Raw genomic sequence first — 18338 nt, 5'->3', positions numbered from 1 at the left:
TGATTGTAATCATTTAACACTCAGAGATAAGAAGGATCACAGACCAGAGTGTTGTTCTTGGCTTAAAACGTCTCCCATTTCCTTGACTGACAGACAAACACACACACACACACACACACACACACACACACACACGGCTTTAATCTGCCGCTGCAGTATGTAAATAGTGGAACTGAAGTCCCAAGTGTAAAAGCTGAGTTTAAACCATAATGAAGGATAATGACGACTGGACACTAAGCCAATCATAATACAACCGAAAGCTGGTTTCATGTGTGTGTGTGTGTGTGTGTGTGTGTGTGTGCGTGTGTGTGTGTGTGTGTGTGTGTGTGTGTGTGGAGAAAGTAACAGCAGGTTTATACTTCATTCTGTATTTGTGCCTTTGTGCCAATGACATACATGCATGTGTGTAACGGTGCGCGGAGTTCGGCGCGTATTTAGTTTGTTAAATCGCTCTCCCTCCCTGTCCTGTGGCCATTTCCTCGTTCACTTTGTAGTTTTCTAATTGTGCTAACGTCTAAATGTCGAGCAAATGGGCGCTTACATGCCCGTGTGTAGAGCTGTGTGTGCAGGTGAATGTGTGTGTGTGTGTGTGTGTGTGTGTGTGTGTCTTATCTGATGTGTGTAGCTGGTGAGTCCACAGGGAGGTGTAGCCGTGGGCTGACTCACTCTACAGTTGGCTGATTGAACTAACATCTAAATGTGCGCTAAATATCTTCTCACAAATTCAATTAACTTTACCTTTCCCCCGGCTGCCTCTGGACAACTTAACAGTCATTTCACTCCACTATAAATAGACCGGACGTGTAGACATCGGTCGTGCGTGTGTGTGTGTGTGTGTTTCTTTGCTTTTATTCTTTTGAGAGCCAGCCTGAGATTTACACCTTCAGAGTGTGGATATTTTACTGGTGCCAAGAGGCGACGTTGCCCCTATTTGGTAGTTTGTTTGTCTGATTGTCAGCAGGATATCTTTAAATCTTTGAGGATGGTCGGGCCTTCAGCCAAACAACAATAGATTTGATGTATTTGAACAATATTTTACTATGAGATCATAGTAATACAGATGAAACTGTAGGTTTACAAGGTGAAAAACATACATGCAAACATCTTTCTGTATGTTGTATTATGCGATACATGGGGTTGAGTGTGTTATTAGCAAATCACCAGTTGAATTTATGTTTGTGCAGCTGAGTGAGTTTGGTTTTGGCGTGCGTGTGTGTGTGTGTGTGTGTGTGTGTGTGTGTGTGTGTGTGTGTGTGTGTGTTCACGAGCACAAAATGCAAGAATGAATATTAAGATCTGATACCATCTTAGAGTTTCCTCACTTGAGCCAGCCCTGCTAACTACTTTCCAGAGTCATTTTCAGTAAATGGTTGCAGCACAGCTACAGGAAATTAGAAAAGTGTAATGAATTCAAAGAAACTCAGGAGTTGGAGGGAGGCAGAGAGAGATGGCGGGGGAGAAAGAGGGAGATCGAAAAGCGGCTTTAAAGAAAGAAAAGGGGCGGAAAATAAAGAAAGATGTAATAGACAAGAGAGCCAGACCACACTTTGTCTGTGGCGTCAAACTTGGCGGCCAAGCCGACGGCCTTAAGTTGCTATAGGCAGGCACCATCGTGGTAACAGCAACGTCAGTGTACAAACCACAAGCTGATGTCATGTGCGGCTGCTGTTTGCCAGTGGTTACTGATCATTCTGTCCTCACAATACCCCGCAGAGGAAGTTTGTGTGTGTTTGTGTGTGTTTCTGCTGGCTTAAGACAGGGGATGATGGAAAAGTTTTTTGCAATCAGTATCTGGAAGGACTGTTAAAGTTTGACACGAAAGAGACAAGAATCAGGACTAAAGATATGATAACGCTACAAGCTTTCGTTGTGATTGTTAAAGGAGCACTCCAGTATTTTAAAATCTGGGCCTTATCTCTGCACATTTTGGGTTTGAAATGACTGGTAGGGATGAAAAGTTTGCACACGAGCCAGCGGCTGTGAACAGGCAGCAGTGGCTGTAATGTAATCCTCTGGGACAACCTCGCCCCTCAAAGTACGTCCAATAAAAGGGCTTGTTTTGCCTCTGACAGGCTCAGATTGTAATCCTAATTGTCTGACAACATTACAGAAGGGATCCCTACACAGACAGACCTGTTGGATCCTCTGTGCTGAGCCAGAAACAGCTGCTGTATTGTTTGGTTCAAAGCCACCTGACAAAACCAGTAATCCTACCTTGCAGAACACAGGAGGTGCTCGTCTAGTTGTTGTGACTGTAGTGTTGTAACACTTTTAAAACACCAAAGTCACACAAAAACACAAACAGGAAGTTGTATTAGTTGTTGTATTTGTCTCATTCCTGTGACCGACCTTCGTGTCGACCTTCGTGTCTCACAAAAGACTTTAACAAACCTTATCAAAAGTTCTGTTGGGCATTATCGCCAAACATAAAACACATTTCCTTCGGGAAATTTTCCTCTCAAAAGGTCTTTCTTGAACACGGAGAATGCATTCAGTAGTGGAGTTGAGTAAACACGATGCAAAGACACATTTAATTTACCTTTTCAGCGCTCTTATCTGCAGGGACACATGGCTGCTGAGTGACACATGTCATTTGTTTCAGGCTTCAGGCTGTGACCCTGTCTGACACACTCTGGCTGCACATCTTGTGAAAATGACTAAACTACTCTTGTGTATTCGCTCACTTCAATGTCTAGTGTGTAAGAACTGTTATTTCCAATTATGCTAATGGGGCTGAGTGAGTGCAGAGCGAGGGAGAGGCTCACCGTCGCATGTGAAATCTGGGTTGGCCACATCCTGGATGGGGATCTCCTTCAGGAAGGCTGGCCTCTGACAGCGAGGGTTTCCACTGACCACCCTGGTCTTCTTCAGCCACTGACCCAGCCAGGCCAAGTGACAGTCACACACGTACGGGTTGGACAGGAGATTACTGTGAAAACACAGAGGGAATCATTGAAACTGGGGAAAATACAAAAACAAAGCTTCTTGAACACGCTGCTGCAAGATCGTAGCTGCAGTGAAAAAAACATTTTCCCACCAAATACATGAATTTATCAAAGCAAAATGATGCACATTTGCTAAATATAAATGCTTTCCCTTAATTTTGCCCTCATGAATAAAATACTGATGCATAGATTCTGTGAGTGAGCAGATGCCATCCACGGAGACAACCTGCCATCAGTGCAGATCTACAGACGGGACCCAGAGTAAGACTTTAGCTCACAGACTGCTGCAATTAACAGACAGCAGAAAAAAAGGGGCATGAGGCAAAAAAAACTAAAAAAGCAGAAGAGAGATTATCAGCTCCTAAAATCAGCAGCCATCCCCAACAACAACAACACTAATAACGGTAGAGTTTTGATGATATATGGCACACTGCAAACCACGCAGATATAACTGTTGTTTTTCATACACTTGAATAAATTGAATAAATTTAAATTGAAGACAAAGAGAGGCAGAGCGGGAGAGGGAACAAAAGGGAGGCAAAGAGAAAAGGTTATCAGATATTTTTATTCATTTTTGGGAATGAAAAAGAAAAAGGTGGAAGAAAAGGGAAACTGTGAGAGAAAGAAAACAGAAAAGGTTATCTGTACAATTTATTCATTTTTGATCACCTCTCATTGCATTTTGTTGCTTTTGTAGCTCTGCTCATGTAATATTTATGCTGAACTATATTTAAACGGGACGGGGTGGGAGGAGGCATCAGCAGCACATACTGTACTAGACAGGCTGTGTACTCAAGTTCAAGCTGCTCTCGGCATCTTAACTCTGCTTGCACATCAGGCTTGAGACAGCGAAAAAATATCAGCGGTGCTGAGGTGCTGTCTTCTGTCCCAGCCCATTAGAAAAAACTCTGTTTTACCTAAAACTCTTTTCAGGTGCAGCTGAATCAATATAGTAATCAATTCTTGTAATTCCTACAACTCTGGGATGTTACACAGCTTGGTGATTACTTTAAAAGATGTGGAGATGCTGCTGTGCTGAGGCAGAAGGTGGCGTAACAATAAGAGCTTAAGCAGAGATAAGTTTAGATGGAAAACATTTAGTAGTGTAACGACCAGTAAATTAAAAAGTCCCATGCACGTCTTTGATGGTGATATTGTTCCTCCAGGTTGTTTTATGGGATCCGCAAGTGGCATGCTGCCTTTCAGGGTGTCTGCTGAATTAATAAACCTGAAGGTTGCTGTTTGTGCAGCAATATTAATGATGTGCTGCTACAGATAGAGACGAGTTATTTCCTCATTTCCTTGTAATGACTTGACCTCACTGCGTGGCAACCAGACCTAAGCTAAATCCCTTCCTTCCTTTTCAATGTGTTAATCTTTTAATTAAACGGACAAACCCTATTGGGAAGCAACGCATTAAAAAATGGAGACAGATGTTAGAAATAGCAGGAGAAAGACAAAGAAGTGAAGAGAGGAGGTGTTAAGAGCAGAAGCTCTTTCTTCTGCACCGAACAGCAGGTGGACGTTGCAACAAGATCAAGTGTTACTACGAGGACAATGAAAAGCCGATGCATGCGCAGTGAAAAATAACATGAATGAGGAGAGTTTCCATTCATTTTTGCAGCGAGAATCACCAACAGACCTCGCTGAGCAAACCTTTAGTGACTTTATGAAACCATCGCCCCTCTCTTATCCCCCAGCTGTCCCTCCCTGAAGACTCAAATAGGAAGTTGAATCAAAGATGACAGGTACATCGCAGGACAGAGAGCAGGGACAAAATGCAGAACAAGGGAAGGAAGCGAGGAGGAAAAGAAAGAGAGAAGAGAGCGGAGAGGATGTGATGCGGCTTCCTTCGGCTTGACATGTCTGTGTGTTTGCAGTAAGAAAGAATATATAAAAATCTAGCTGTGATGTTTTATTGAGCTGAGAATATCTATTATTCATGACCTCCACATCTGGGTGGTCAGATGATTGAAGAAAACACACACACAGTCTCTCACTCTCTCTCCTTCCTAACCATAATGTTATGTGGCAGGTTAATACTTTACTTCATGGCAGTTGTTTCTGCACAGACAGAAAACCTGGCAACAAGTACAACAAGTGAACAAATAAGACAACATAACTTTAAAGAATATATCGTCAAGTATTCATGTCTTGGTCGCAGCAGGTCTGTGCATCTTTGGGAGGATAAAAACAAGCCTGCAGATGCTCTTGTGTGTGTGTGTAGGTGTGCAGATGCTGTGATATATTTAGCTTTGATAACAAATGTCCTGGGATCCAGACCAATCTAGTCGATAATGATGGAGAGCATCTGTGAGGAGAAGAGTGTCCAGAGAGCAACATGTGTGCAAATGTGTGTGTGTGTGTGTGTGTGTGTGTGTGTTGCACGGTAGATAACTCCTCCAGCAGGGCTGGACTCTGAAGCTTAGAGGATACAGACAGAGAGAGGAAGAGAGGGAGACAGAAGGGAGGGGGGGAGATTCATCCAGATCTGAGGATACAGATTGTAGCGCATGTTGGGAGATAATGAGAATAATGGCATGGAAATGAAAAAACAACAACAGGGAAAATAAAACAGAGAAATAAGCACTGGAAAGGAGGAGAAAGGCCGTTGGATGTGACTCACATGGTGGACAGGGAGTGCAGGGTGGAGAAGGCTCCCGGGGCGATGCTGGAGATCCTGTTGTCGTACAGCGACAGCAGACGTACTGAGCTCAGGCCCGTGAACGTGCTGTTGTCGATGCAGCTGATCTGGTTGCTCCGCAGCATTCTGGAAACACCAAATATGTTTAGTGCACGAAAGACAATAAACGACTGTTTGCACGACCTGCTTTAATGTGAAGACACAATAATATCTGCACCCTCGAGTCCTGAGCTTCGACCTCATGACCCAAATGTTTAAGCTAAAACATCAAACTCATGAATCAACAATTCATTTTACTCTTTTCTTTTAGAGGGAGGGATGTTTTTTTTTTTGTTTTTTTCAAAGAGGCAGTCTGTTTGTCCTGTAAAAAATGTGGCTCAAGAAACAAATCTACGAAACAAAAACACCAAATTGCTGAACTGTGGGCGGATAAAAAGAGGCGAAGCGGATAAAAGAGCAGAACTATAATGACATGGCCAGAGGATGAAACAGAAAGCAGGGCTGAACTGAAAGCAGTCCCCACAGGACGGTCGTGACAGAGTCTGTAATATGACATTAGCTTTTGACATGCAGTCATGTGGGAACCGGCTAACTGAGTTAGTTAGCATTAGCAATCTCTGGGACTGGCTAACCTAGTTAGTGAGGCTATTACTGGAGCAGGGAGCCTCTTAACATAATACAGAGACAGCCATGATGCCATCAGAGAGTCATTAGCCGGCATATATATACATGATAGCATTAGCTGGTCATTACTGAGCATGCACAGACAACATTAGCTCATGATTTCATACACTATCCTGTAACGTCCTAATTGGACGCTGGCCTGTTTATGGTGGGTGCCCTAATTAGAGTAACAACTATACGCTGTCATTAGCCTTGATTTCAGGGTGAGTGAGTAAACAATCCCGGCCCTCTCATTTCAGAAAAAGTTAACGAAGTCCACCATAAGTCACAGCCTGCATGGCGTTCACAGCCTGCATGGTGTTCACAGCCAGCGGTCACAGCTACAAACTTAACTGTAAAAAGTCAAAAAACATGTTTTGTTGTTGTAAAGTTACACATATTGACTGAGCCAGTAAAAGACGAGTCTATGCAGCCGTCATGTTTTTAACGTCTGCGTCTGTTTTGGATGTTTCTCTGCTCAAACACACCTGATTCAGATGAATGTATGTTATCATCAGGCTCCCGCAGAGCTCCAGGACGAGCTGATGGTTTGAATCAGGTGTCTTTGAGCAGGGAAACGTTTCAAACTTGCAGGGCAGTTTAATGTTTAACTTTTTTCTAGGTGTTCCCTGACATTTATCCACTTATGCATCAGAAACACTTTGTTTTTATTATGTAATTCTTTTTGTTAAAGGAAAAAACGTGTGTGTCAAACGTGTGGAGTTTCATGTAATCTGCCTAACAGCACAATATCTACTTCCTTATGCAGGACAGTCACACACAAACACACGCTGCTGCAAATAAGACTTACAGAGTTTTCAGGCCGCTGAGGCCTCTGAACATGCGGCCCTGCAGCCCAGTGAGCTTGTTCCCCGTCAGCAGGAGCTCCAAAACTCCACCCGCTCCATCAAACGCACCATCACGGATGTCCCTCAGCTTGTTGTTGCTCAGGTTGCTGCAGAGCGGACAGAAGAGTTATGATGAAACACATTTGACAGTCCTTTTTTTTACACACATGCAGGAGTCTCTCACATACCAGAGGGAAGACATGATCACATATGAACACATATAAACAAAGAGTTAAACACACACACATGATATTCACACTTTAATTGCAGTCATCAATCATGTCAGTTAAACTAATAAATATTAGCTCTCCTCTCTTTCATCTTAATGTCCTCGTCTTGTACAATAAAACAGCTTACAGTCATAACTCACATGCACACACACACACACACACACAAATAAATGAGACAAGTGGTCACAGACAACTAGAAATGATTGCCATCTCTCTTCCTTGCACACACACAATGGGAAAAATGAAAATGAAAAGAGAGCATTTGGCCACAGAGACAATAACTTGAGACGATAGCTATCACAACTACTGTAGCTTTCATTCATAGCTAGTTTTGTGTTTCCTCTTATCAGCTTTATGGAAGAGGAGAGGAAGGAGAGGAAGGAGAGGAGAGGAAGGAGAGGAGAGGGAAAGAAAGAAGATGGATGGAAAAGTCAAATTATGATTGGAGACAAACTCCTACAAAGATGTCAGGAGAGGAGAGGAGAGGAGAGGAGAGGAGGAGATGAAGAAGGGAAGGAAGGAACGGAGAGAAGGAAAATGGAAATGAGTGCTAGCCAATCTATATTGTCAGTGACACTGCTAGATGGTTAGCAATTTCCTCCCCAATAAATCAACTACTGGTCTCTGCTCTGTCTTTCTCTATCTCAGTCTGACACACACACACACACACACACACACACACACACACACACACACACACACACACACACACACACACCTAGAGTAGATAAGGACTGACTGTAAATCTGAACCGAAGGCCCATCTCCTATTTCCATTTAATACTCGCTTCCTCCGTGCCTCCCACCCACACCTCCTTACTCTCATCTCCCTCCATCCCATCCTCTCGCTTGCTCTTCCTCTTCAGCCACTCCTCCTCCTCGTTTCCTCGCTCATGTCTCGCGCATCTTCCACTCTGCCTCCTTTGAGTGGATGCCTTTTGCACTCCTTTCCTTTGTTTACTTCCTCCATACTTTGTTATCCTCTTTTTCTCTCTTGCTACCTCCCCACTTCCCTCCCTCTATCACCTTCCCCTCTCTCTCTCTCTCTGAGCTTCTACGGTAGCTCTTCTTGTATCCCTTGTCTATGTGCATCCATCTTTTTCCATCTGCTTCATCCATCTGCTCTACTTTCAGTCATCTTGTAATTGCAATGCCATTCCTTCCTTCCTTCCTTCCTTCCTTCCTTCCTCTAACGGCTGCATAAGGACAATATCCTAATGAACAACATCCCCATCTCCCACTTCACTCCCACGCATGTTCCTCTTTAAATTTCTTTAAGAAGATGAATTGGGTAAATACATGCATGATTTTATGAATAAATGTATGCAAAAACAAACGTAAAAAAACGTATACGTACATCTTCTTCAAGTTAGGCAGCTTCTTAAACGTCCCTGTAGCCTCCAGGACGGCAATGTCATTGTCGTTTAACCTCCTACAGGGAGGAAGACAGAGGAAGGGAGTTACACATTTATTCTTTCATGAGAAAAAACTGCTTTGGAGGCAGCACACACACACAAATGAACACACACACACACACACACCGGCACAAGATGGAGAGAAAAAGGGCTGCGAGTGAGGGAGGAATGACCGCATGAAGGTTAAGAGGCCTTCAGTGACTGCTGAAGTATGATGCGGCACAAAACCAGGGGAGAGAGAGAGGGAGGGAAAACATATTAGAGAGAAGAGAGGAGAAGAGAAGAGAAGAGGAGAGAAGAGAAGAGGAGAGAAGAGAAGAGAAGAGAAGAGGAGAGAAAAGCAATGAATCTTTTCTATGCGGTCATCAATATCCACACTGCCCTAAGCCAAGAGAAAACAGTTTGAGAGATAGTAAGCCAGACATCTGCTTTATTGAGGTAATTTGTACTAAAAGGGGGCTGCTAAAAGGATGCTCTTTGTGCATGTGTGTGCGAGAGAGTGTGTGGAAGAGGTAGAGTGAGAGAAATTAAGGAAAAGAAAGTGAAAGTTCAGCTGGAGGGGACACTTTCTAATGAGATACAGGGAGGGATTAAAAGACGGATCAAACAGGATGAAGCCAAACTGAAATAACATATTTGCAAAGTCCAAAGTAGATCAGTGACAGCAGGAAGGTGATTTAATGTCTTCACCCCCGCGATCTGGAGCTCTGATTATCAACTCACTCTTACGACACATTCTTTCATACTTATTGAACACGCTCAAGGCCGGTGTCAAGGATTTCTGTGGCTAGTGGGAAGAGTCACAAAGAACGACACAGAGAGAGAGAGAGGGAGAGAGAGAGAGGGGGAGAGAGAGAGGGAGAGAGGGGGAGCAAAAAATATATATAAGCCTTCAGCTCAGCCACAACCTCCCCTGATTTCCCCTGATAAGGCAGGTTACGCAGGGCACGACTGGCAGCTTGTGAGAGTGTGTGTGTGTTTTGTGGCCTTCAAAAACCCACCGGTTGGTTGTGTTCTTCGGGAAAAGGCAAGAGAGACACAGAGAGAGAGAGAGAGAGAGAGAGAGAGGGAGACAGAGAGAGAAGGGTGGGGGTGTCGAAAACAGTAGAAACTTTGATCTGCCCTCTAACCAACCATGAAGGACGAAGTTTATATTTTTGACATGAAGCACCCTGGGAATGGATGGAGATTAAAAGGAGGGAGGATGCAAGAGTTCACAGAGAGCAGCAGGACCAAAGAGGAAGAGACAGAGGAATTCAGGGCTAATGGTCTGTGGGATGCTGACAATATTAGTTATCTAAAGTGGCAGCTACGGTTGAATTCACTATTATACAACTAGCCTCTCTATGAGCAACCGCTCCACGCCTGCCTTAATGCTGCAGTGGCGCCTTATTCTGCAGCTCCTCTCCATTAGCACCAAAGTAATAGGCACGGCAGAAGCTCTACATTCTGCCAGTGATTCAGCATTATTAGGTAAAACTTTGCCTCTGGCTGGATTCCTATTTCCTGTGTGAAAATATTAGCTTATTAAATATTCGATAAAGTGCCAGGTGCTGGAAGTGAAATGGGGCCGGCTGATTTTAGCAGCAACACACATTTCTTATGTCACTTTGGAATCAGAAAGTTTTTCAGTATATTATCATAAACCGTTAGCACAATTATTATTATTGTGCCAGTGACCCTGGCAGATTTTTAGCACACACAGGCTTTATAACCTTTTTCACAATCTGATTACGGTATTCCAGCCGCACGTTATCAGTTACTCTCTTTCCATTTTTAGCAGTTAAATGAATGATCCGTGGGACTGCTCAGTATTCCACCGTGAGACCCTTCGCCAGACATGATGATGGCTCCTTTAGGACATTGAGGGAGATGGAAACGACCGTTGAGCGGCTAAAAATGAAAAGTGGCGTCCGTGATAGCGGTGTGGAGAGGCGGAGAGAGAAAGGCAGACATGCATGTGCTTTGCATATGTGCATTTGTACATGTATGCAAGCGTGCACGCTTCTGTTTGTGCCTGAGAAAGTAAAAAAAAAAAACCTTCTTGACAGGTCTGTGATATTACTGGAATAATATACTTCATGTTTGTAAAAAGGAAACACCTGCTGACTTACAGGTCTGTGGTGTGTTCAGGGACATGCGGAGGAATACGGGCCAGTTTGAGATTGGAGCAGTCCACCACGGTGCCTTCACAGCGGCATTTCTCCGGACACACCAGGTCCTGGAAACACTCCCCGCTCAGACGACTACGATAGTCCTCCTGACCTGCAGGGGAAAGGGGGAGGGAGAGAGAGGGAATGAGAGAGAGAGAGAGGGAGAGAGAAAGTGATATAGGGGAAGCAGAGAAACAGGGAGGGAGGACAAACAAAAGGGTAGACAGCACGTAGAAAGGAGGGGAAGAAGAAAAGCCAAGTGAATTAGGTCAACAGAGGGAGAAGGATTCAGAAAGAAAAAGGGAAATAAAGATGAGAAAGAAAAGAGAGACACCAGACAGGTTCTTAATGTTAGACTGGGGTTTTTTAAAACATTATATTGTCCCATTTACTCATGGCCAGATTTAAAAACCTTTCTATACATCATTTATAATGAAGGGCACACATACACAACATATAATCCCAATAAACAAGCATGTCCTGCTTCCACTGACAGGTTATCAATATCTGCCCAAACTCTGTCTCATTGCAATTAAATTGTTTGGAAAATTCTACTTTTGTTCTAATTTCAGCTGTCAAAGGTTGTAAAACATAATTAGCCCACCAGTCATTTGAAAGACCTGACTGAACAGTACCTCATCTATTAAAAAGAGCAGGCTGCCTGCACCGTGCCGAAGCAGGGACGGCTAACTCTGTAAATCAAATTAACAAAGGGAGATCCGTGTGGTTTTATAGAATCCTTTTGGAGATAAATGTGGTTTAACCCCTCGATGTTTTTGTTTAACAAGGTGAGCCAGAGCCCACTTCTGTTATTTAGATATAATATGAGCAGATATTATGTATGACGGCGAGTGCCTGTGGAATAGAGCTGGTTTACATCATGCAGCACATGTATTTGTGCACCACAGGAACTCTTTACGGTTCTCACGATCATCATTACCTCTTCCTCTTTCCCTCTTTCCCTCTTTCCAACCTTATTTGTCTATCTGCTCTCTGTCAATTGAACCTTTTCTGTTTTACAGCACTCTCCTATCAGGCCGCTCTCACGTTGGCACCGACATCTACTACTTCTTTCATTCTCTGTAACCACTCTCCTGGCACACACCTTTTATGGCTCACGGAGCTGAAGCCGCCTATAGAGAGGCCATTTTCAATGAGCAACCTTGATTTGAACTGAAGTAAATGATTACCGCTGTTCGAACGGTGTTTGTCTGCTTGGGGAAGTGAAAGGTTAGTGGCAGAATATTTTAAAATGATATCTCTGGGCTGCCACAAAGCCTTGTTGGCTGGCACGTTGACAGAGAGGAAAAAGCAAAGGAGCAAGTACAGAAGAGAGCAAAGAATTGGGGGTGAGAGGGATTTTATATACTAAAAGAAAGACTGACAGAATGATGAAACCTGTATAACGGTATTAGCTTTAGTTTTCTCTTCTTCAAAGTTCCTGGAGCAGAAAAGGGTGAAGCGGCCTGTACGAAGGTGGCGGGAGCAGCCACACTAGCCACTGAAGCACTGCCATGCCATCGGGCAATTTGACAACGGTGTAAAGGTGCACAGGTTCGGCCAGACCAGACTTTACCACACAGAATTTACTCGCATGTTGTAGCGAAAAACAGGTGGGAGAGGAAAAAGTGTGAGTGTATGTACCGCAGGAGCTAGCATGGTCAGGGGCTGACACCATATTGTACATAAAGCTTCTTATCAAACACTTCTGTCATCGTCCTGCACTCACTACAGCCAAGACGTGTATTATCTCACCATGCGTTACTACAACAAGGCTACGAACTGGATTTCCAGAGTGAGCGCTCAGTCCCATGAGAGCCAACGTTTAAACACAGTGACCCGGACAAGAACGTCTTAGCTGGGTCATCCCTGTGTACCCAAGGCCCCGCGGTCCAGTGCTCCCCAGCTCTACATTCCCCTCATAGAAACACTTTACAGTCTTCCTAGTGATTTAAAAGACTTACAAATACAATAACATTACTAATCTTCTACATATCGTCTTTACAGTATAATATAATCTGTCTACTGTTTGCTCTTCTTAACTCTTTATTCATCTGTGGTTGGTGTTGGACACCTTGTGGTAGTCAGTGCATAGAAAGGTTCGATATACGTTCTCTATCTCGGCAGACAGTTTGACCAGCCTCACCAAACAGTAAATTCTCTTTATTTTCTGTGTTATTGATCCCTGCACACTCATGCATTGTAACATCGGGGTTAGGAGGTTGGAGTTAGTTAAACGTGTCATATTAAGATGATGGTACTGAGCTGGGGAACATGGGATCCTGGGAGCGTAGAGGCTTAGGAGCACAGATTCGCTCATCGATTTTCCCAGTTCGGCAATGAAATGAAAAGGAAGCAGAATCTGGCGTGACTGCAGTGAAACAAAGCGCTTTTCTTCATGTGGATCGAGACCCCTCCAAAGACATATTAGTACTTCCCACAGGAAACAACACTGAAGCTAACAATGCTTCCGAATGTCTTCAATTACTTGTAGTCGTCACTGATTTGGATATTTTGATGTTAGATTACTTGCCAATGGCTCGGCGATGCACAGTTGTAGCCCTGCACATTGAATGCAAACAGACAGAGGTCGAGTATTTAGCCCTTTTTGCTCCGAGGCATGTGATTGGCCGGGAGAGGCAGGTGGGTGTGTGCTGGGCGGTCCCTGGCGCTTGACGGAACCATGTGATGTCACAGTAGGCGGGGCCACATGGTTAGATCAAGCACAAGAGACAGCTGCACGAACCAATCAGAATGCAGGTCCACACAGGAGGAAGGCGGGGCAACAGGGAGCTGCACCAATCAGTCAGGGAGCAGGGTCCATACAGGATGGGAGAGGCAACAGACAGCTGCAGATCCACACAGGCAGGGGGGACGGGACCAGAGAACTGCCCACCAATAGCGAAAAACTGTCCACAGCGGTCCAGAGAGGAAGAGGAGGTGCAAGGAGAGGCATGGGACTGCAGAGAGGAAGGGCTGAAGCAGAGAGCACCGCCGTAACCAGCTTTAGGAGCATTTGTAATCTAGTTATCCTGATAGCTCCGTGGGCAGAGCGCTAACATTAGGGGCTCGCTCACCACCGAGACCTTCCCCCTGCTAAAAATGTACCACTTGTGCTCATGATACTGCAAAGCACTTTGGATAAAAGCCCTCCACATTTAATAGTGTTATTTATGCTGTTATTGTTGGGTGCCAGATCATTTTTAGAGGACAGGAGGGGTGAAAATCTCACTTTTAACAGCACACGAATGCAGCTGAGATGACTGTGCTGGAAACAATTGTTTTAGTGCTCAAAAATCTTTAATGCGCTTCCTATTTCACCATTTTAGAGAGAAAACACAAGATATCATGATATTATATCACAAGAAATGCTGCTGCTTATTAAAGAGAAGTAAAAGCAGCCATTTTTCAACCACTTCTCATGATATTATTACACAATCGGACTCAATACAAGGTTAAACTAACTGCTGCTGCCCTGTAAACCAATGGTGTGCTTACTCCACCATGCTAGCTCAATTCAAATAGTTTGTAAAATGTCTGTGAGGGGATTTCAAACATTAATTTTTCATACACAATCCATAAAAAGGCTTAATATTGAAGGCAATGGAAAACAACGTGAGGAGCCACTGAAGATGTTACGTCTCACACACACACACACACACACACACACACACACACACACTCGCTGACACGCTCACACAAGTGGGTGATTACAGTCTATGGCCGGTCCCTGCTGGGTTAGTTATTGTGCTGCCTCACTATACTGAATTGGCCTGTGTTGTAATAAGTGAGACCCCTGGCTCGTATCGAAGGAAATAACAGTAATACAATACCACCACAGAGAGAGATAGAGGCTGCACACGGCCGCTTGTGTGTGTGTTTTAGTAAACAAATGTCAATGTCAGTGTGTAATTGCACATAAAACTGCATGTATTTATAATGTGTTCTCGCGTACATCTCGACACTCTTCATTAAAGCTTCAGAGGCGACTCCCTACGTGTGTGTTTAGGCGTGTGTGGTGAAGTCATCTCCTACCTGTGCACCTGAACTTCTTGCCTTTCACCTGGCTAATGCGTTTGTTAGCCAGCCGCCTGGGGTGGCTGCAGCGCGCTCCGCTGGTCTCAATAGGGTTGTCAAACAGGTAGTCAGCCAGCCACTTCAGGTGACAGTCACACATAAAGGGATTCTGGGCCAGATGACTGGTGGAGAGAGGGAGAGAAGAGCGGACAAGATGGGTTTGCCATGGGAACGGGTAAAGAGGAAGACGGCACAGTGACTACAGGCGCCGTTTTGCTCTTGTCATCGCTGCTTGATGCAAAATAACACTCAACTGAGCCAAAACCCATCAAATCTCTTACAAAGAGAAGAAGTGCACAGTTACTGTATCATCAACACCAATATCTAATATCAAAGTATTGCAGGCACTACTTGATATACATAAGTGATCTAGACATAGCAGGGATTCATGTTTAGTCCTCAGTAGGGTGGCTTCTTTCCTCTGTAGGTCTGAATAATCATGTTCAAACATCGATTCATCGTTTAATCCTTTAGTGAAACGTTTAAACGTGTAAAAAATAGTGAGAATACAGCTTGTTTTGTCCAAAAGAAAAAGGATGCTCGTTTCATATTTGACAAAGAAAAACAGATCACATTTCAGAAGCTGCGACCAGGAAATATTTGGCCTTTTTGAATGAAAATAGTTGCTGATTAATTTTCCGTCGACTGAAAAACGATCGATTAATCGCCGAACTGTTGCAGCTCTAATTGAGACATCTGGATTCATGACAAATTCCTGAAAACCAGCTGTACTCACAGAGTCTTGATGGAGCGCAGAGGGGCGAACAGTCCTTTGCTGATGGTTTGCAGCTTGTTGTCGTACAGCGAAAGCAGGTTGAGGTTCTGCAGGTCTTGGAAGGTGTTGACTCTCAAACAGTTGATTTTGTTGGCATTCAGCAGCCTGAAACACAAAGAAGAGCCTTCAGCATCACTTGTTCATCTGTATTTGTTTTACTTATTTAGCTTTATTATCTCTGTGCACTGCACAAACAAAGGATAAACACACATACTCAGATAATGAGATAATTTATTATCCTCAGATGCATCTCTGCTGCAAAACCACCTCTCTTCTCCCCTGTCCTCTTATCCTCACCGCTGTTTCCCCGTCCTTCCCTGCAGCCTCTCCTTCCCTCTCCACACAGGCATGATTATATTTTGGTCTGGTGGTGACACATAAATCTGAAAATTGCGGTTTTATATATTTTCACTTTCTGCTTCTGGAGCAGGAGGGGGAAAATCTACTGTTGGGTGCGAGTGTAATATCTTGTTTTGATGGGAGAGGCAGATGGTGAGGGGGGGAAGATAGGAAGGAAGGAGGAGAGAGAGAAGATAGAAGAATGGAGAAGGGATGGAGGGAATAATGGAGCGAGACAGTGAGGGGACAGGTGAAAATTTAATTTGAAGTGACACAGATATACAATTAAGTGAAAGGGTCTGGCAGCCAGAAAGGAGGAGGGAGAGAAAGGGAAATGAGAAATGTGATAGAGGGATTAGGTAAATGACAGGAAAGGGTTGCACCTCCACCCTTTCCTCCTTCTGTCTGTCCTTTCATACCTGCACTCCATCAGCTAATACAGCCAAGTTGACAGCTTTTTGCCTGCATTTTCTTTTTTTCCACGTCTCGTCTGTCTGTCTCATTCTCCACCTTTGTTACTCGCTTTCGCTCTCATTCCTCTTGTCCTTCTTCTCTCCTTCCTTTCTTTGTCTGACAGGTGACTAACTCGGGGTCTGGCACAGCAGCTCAGCTTAATCATCTCGAGTCATCCTAACGAGCGGCTATATGGACGCACAGCCCACGTACACGTAGACGCACACGCACGTGCTCACAGGCAGATACATGCACACACACACACACACACACATGCTGCTCTGCGACATATCCTCGCCTCATTAGGCAGCTCACAGGGGGAACTAATTACTTGAAACTGCACCAGTAACACAAGGCAGCGCACACAATATAAACAGCAGACCAGTAGCTATACAAAGCAATAAACACATCTTTGTCAAGGAAGGCTGACACGCTGCCCGATCCACCAGCCAAAGCCGATATATTATTTACATCTATTTCACTAGATGGGGAAGTAACGGCTTCTTAAAATTCCTGACAGACTGACAGACTTTCTAGAGATGGGAGGGTTTTCTTCTTTGACGGGCGAAATATTAAAAGACATATTCCCTCCCTGACGCCTACTGAGCGAACGCTAACACCCGCAGGCAGTGTCTTTGTGGGATTGACCAATGATGTGGTGAGACATGAATATTAACTAGTCACTCAGTACTTTACTTATTCATTGATTGAGGCAGTAACAAAACAGGTTTGATTTCCCCCATTAAGAGATGCACACATGCACGTGTGCACAGCATTAAGAGTTTTGGTGTTTTATGATGGCAGCTTTGTGAAACTAAATGCTAATAACATCACATCATACATTCAGTTTACTGATATGGAAGCACACATTTCATCCCTCTGTTTGGGCTTCACTCTCTCCTCCAATCTTACCTGCATGTGTGTGTGTTTCACATGCTGTCGTCTTCCATATGGCTATAGCCTTTCTCCATCTTTCCCCCTCCATCCATCCATCCATCCATCCATCCATCCTCCCCCTTCCCCCTTCCTTCACTCTGTGTCTGACTATGCACCATGCATTCCAATGATCCACCAAAGCCCGTAAAAGGTGTTTGTGGGTTAGATTCACTCATCCTCATTCTCTTTGCTTCGCTTCACTTTACGATGGAAAAGCCCAGCACATTAGCTGTTTCTGCAGCGGACTGCGGCATTTCCGAGGACCATATGCCACATACAGTACCAATGTAGCCGTTACAGGAGCCACAATTTTTTACTGCATGCTGAACCACTGCAGCAGTTTGGACCTTTGCCCATGAGGAATTATTCAGAATTAATAGTTTTCCTCCTCTTAAGACACTAAATGTTAGACGAACTCTGGGAGATTACAGTTTTATTACAGCGCACCAATTTGGTTCATGTTTATCATTTCAAAAAGACTTTTCTGTACGCGGACACTCACACGCGATGCAGGACAGATGGAGGGTTAATGCACGAATGGAGGATTCTACTATAGCGTGCCAGTGCGCCATAGCAATGATTAGCAAGATTTTCTCTCATAAAATTACCACCATACCGTATATTGAAGCAATAAGGGCCTATTATATTGGTCCTATTTGTGATTATGGTACAAAGGTAATGTACCGTAGATATGACTTTCTGATGCCAAGTCACCAAATCATCTCATCAGAGGGAATTAACTACAACACCGAAGTGAACACTGATGTGCAGCCAAACCCACTTACCATTATGACGCTTCAACTGGAGCCGACATGGAGGCTTTAAGATTAAAGGACAAGTGAGATAAATAAAGTCTGATAC

The 18338-nt window shown here is 44.1% G+C and overlaps 1 protein-coding gene across 1 annotated transcript in view; it reads right to left on the bottom strand.

The window, feature by feature from the left end:
* slit3 (slit homolog 3 (Drosophila)) overlaps window positions 1-18338 on the bottom strand; it is a 235551-nt gene that overhangs the window by 37112 nt on the left and 180101 nt on the right. The window contains exons 13-19 of the mRNA XM_070836538.1: window positions 15711-15854; window positions 14933-15096; window positions 10859-11009; window positions 8687-8761; window positions 7064-7207; window positions 5572-5715; window positions 2766-2929 (exon numbers count right to left, since the gene is read on the bottom strand). Coding sequence (XP_070692639.1) covers window positions 2766-2929; window positions 5572-5715; window positions 7064-7207; window positions 8687-8761; window positions 10859-11009; window positions 14933-15096; window positions 15711-15854 — 986 coding nt within the window. The remainder of the gene's footprint in view (window positions 1-2765; window positions 2930-5571; window positions 5716-7063; window positions 7208-8686; window positions 8762-10858; window positions 11010-14932; window positions 15097-15710; window positions 15855-18338) is intronic.

This window comes from Pempheris klunzingeri, chromosome 9, assembly GCF_042242105.1.
Source record: "Pempheris klunzingeri isolate RE-2024b chromosome 9, fPemKlu1.hap1, whole genome shotgun sequence".
Classification (NCBI taxonomy): Eukaryota; Metazoa; Chordata; class Actinopteri; order Acropomatiformes; family Pempheridae; genus Pempheris; species Pempheris klunzingeri.
Note: the sequence above shows the minus strand (reverse complement) of the source record. Positions and strands in the feature narration are given on the sequence as shown.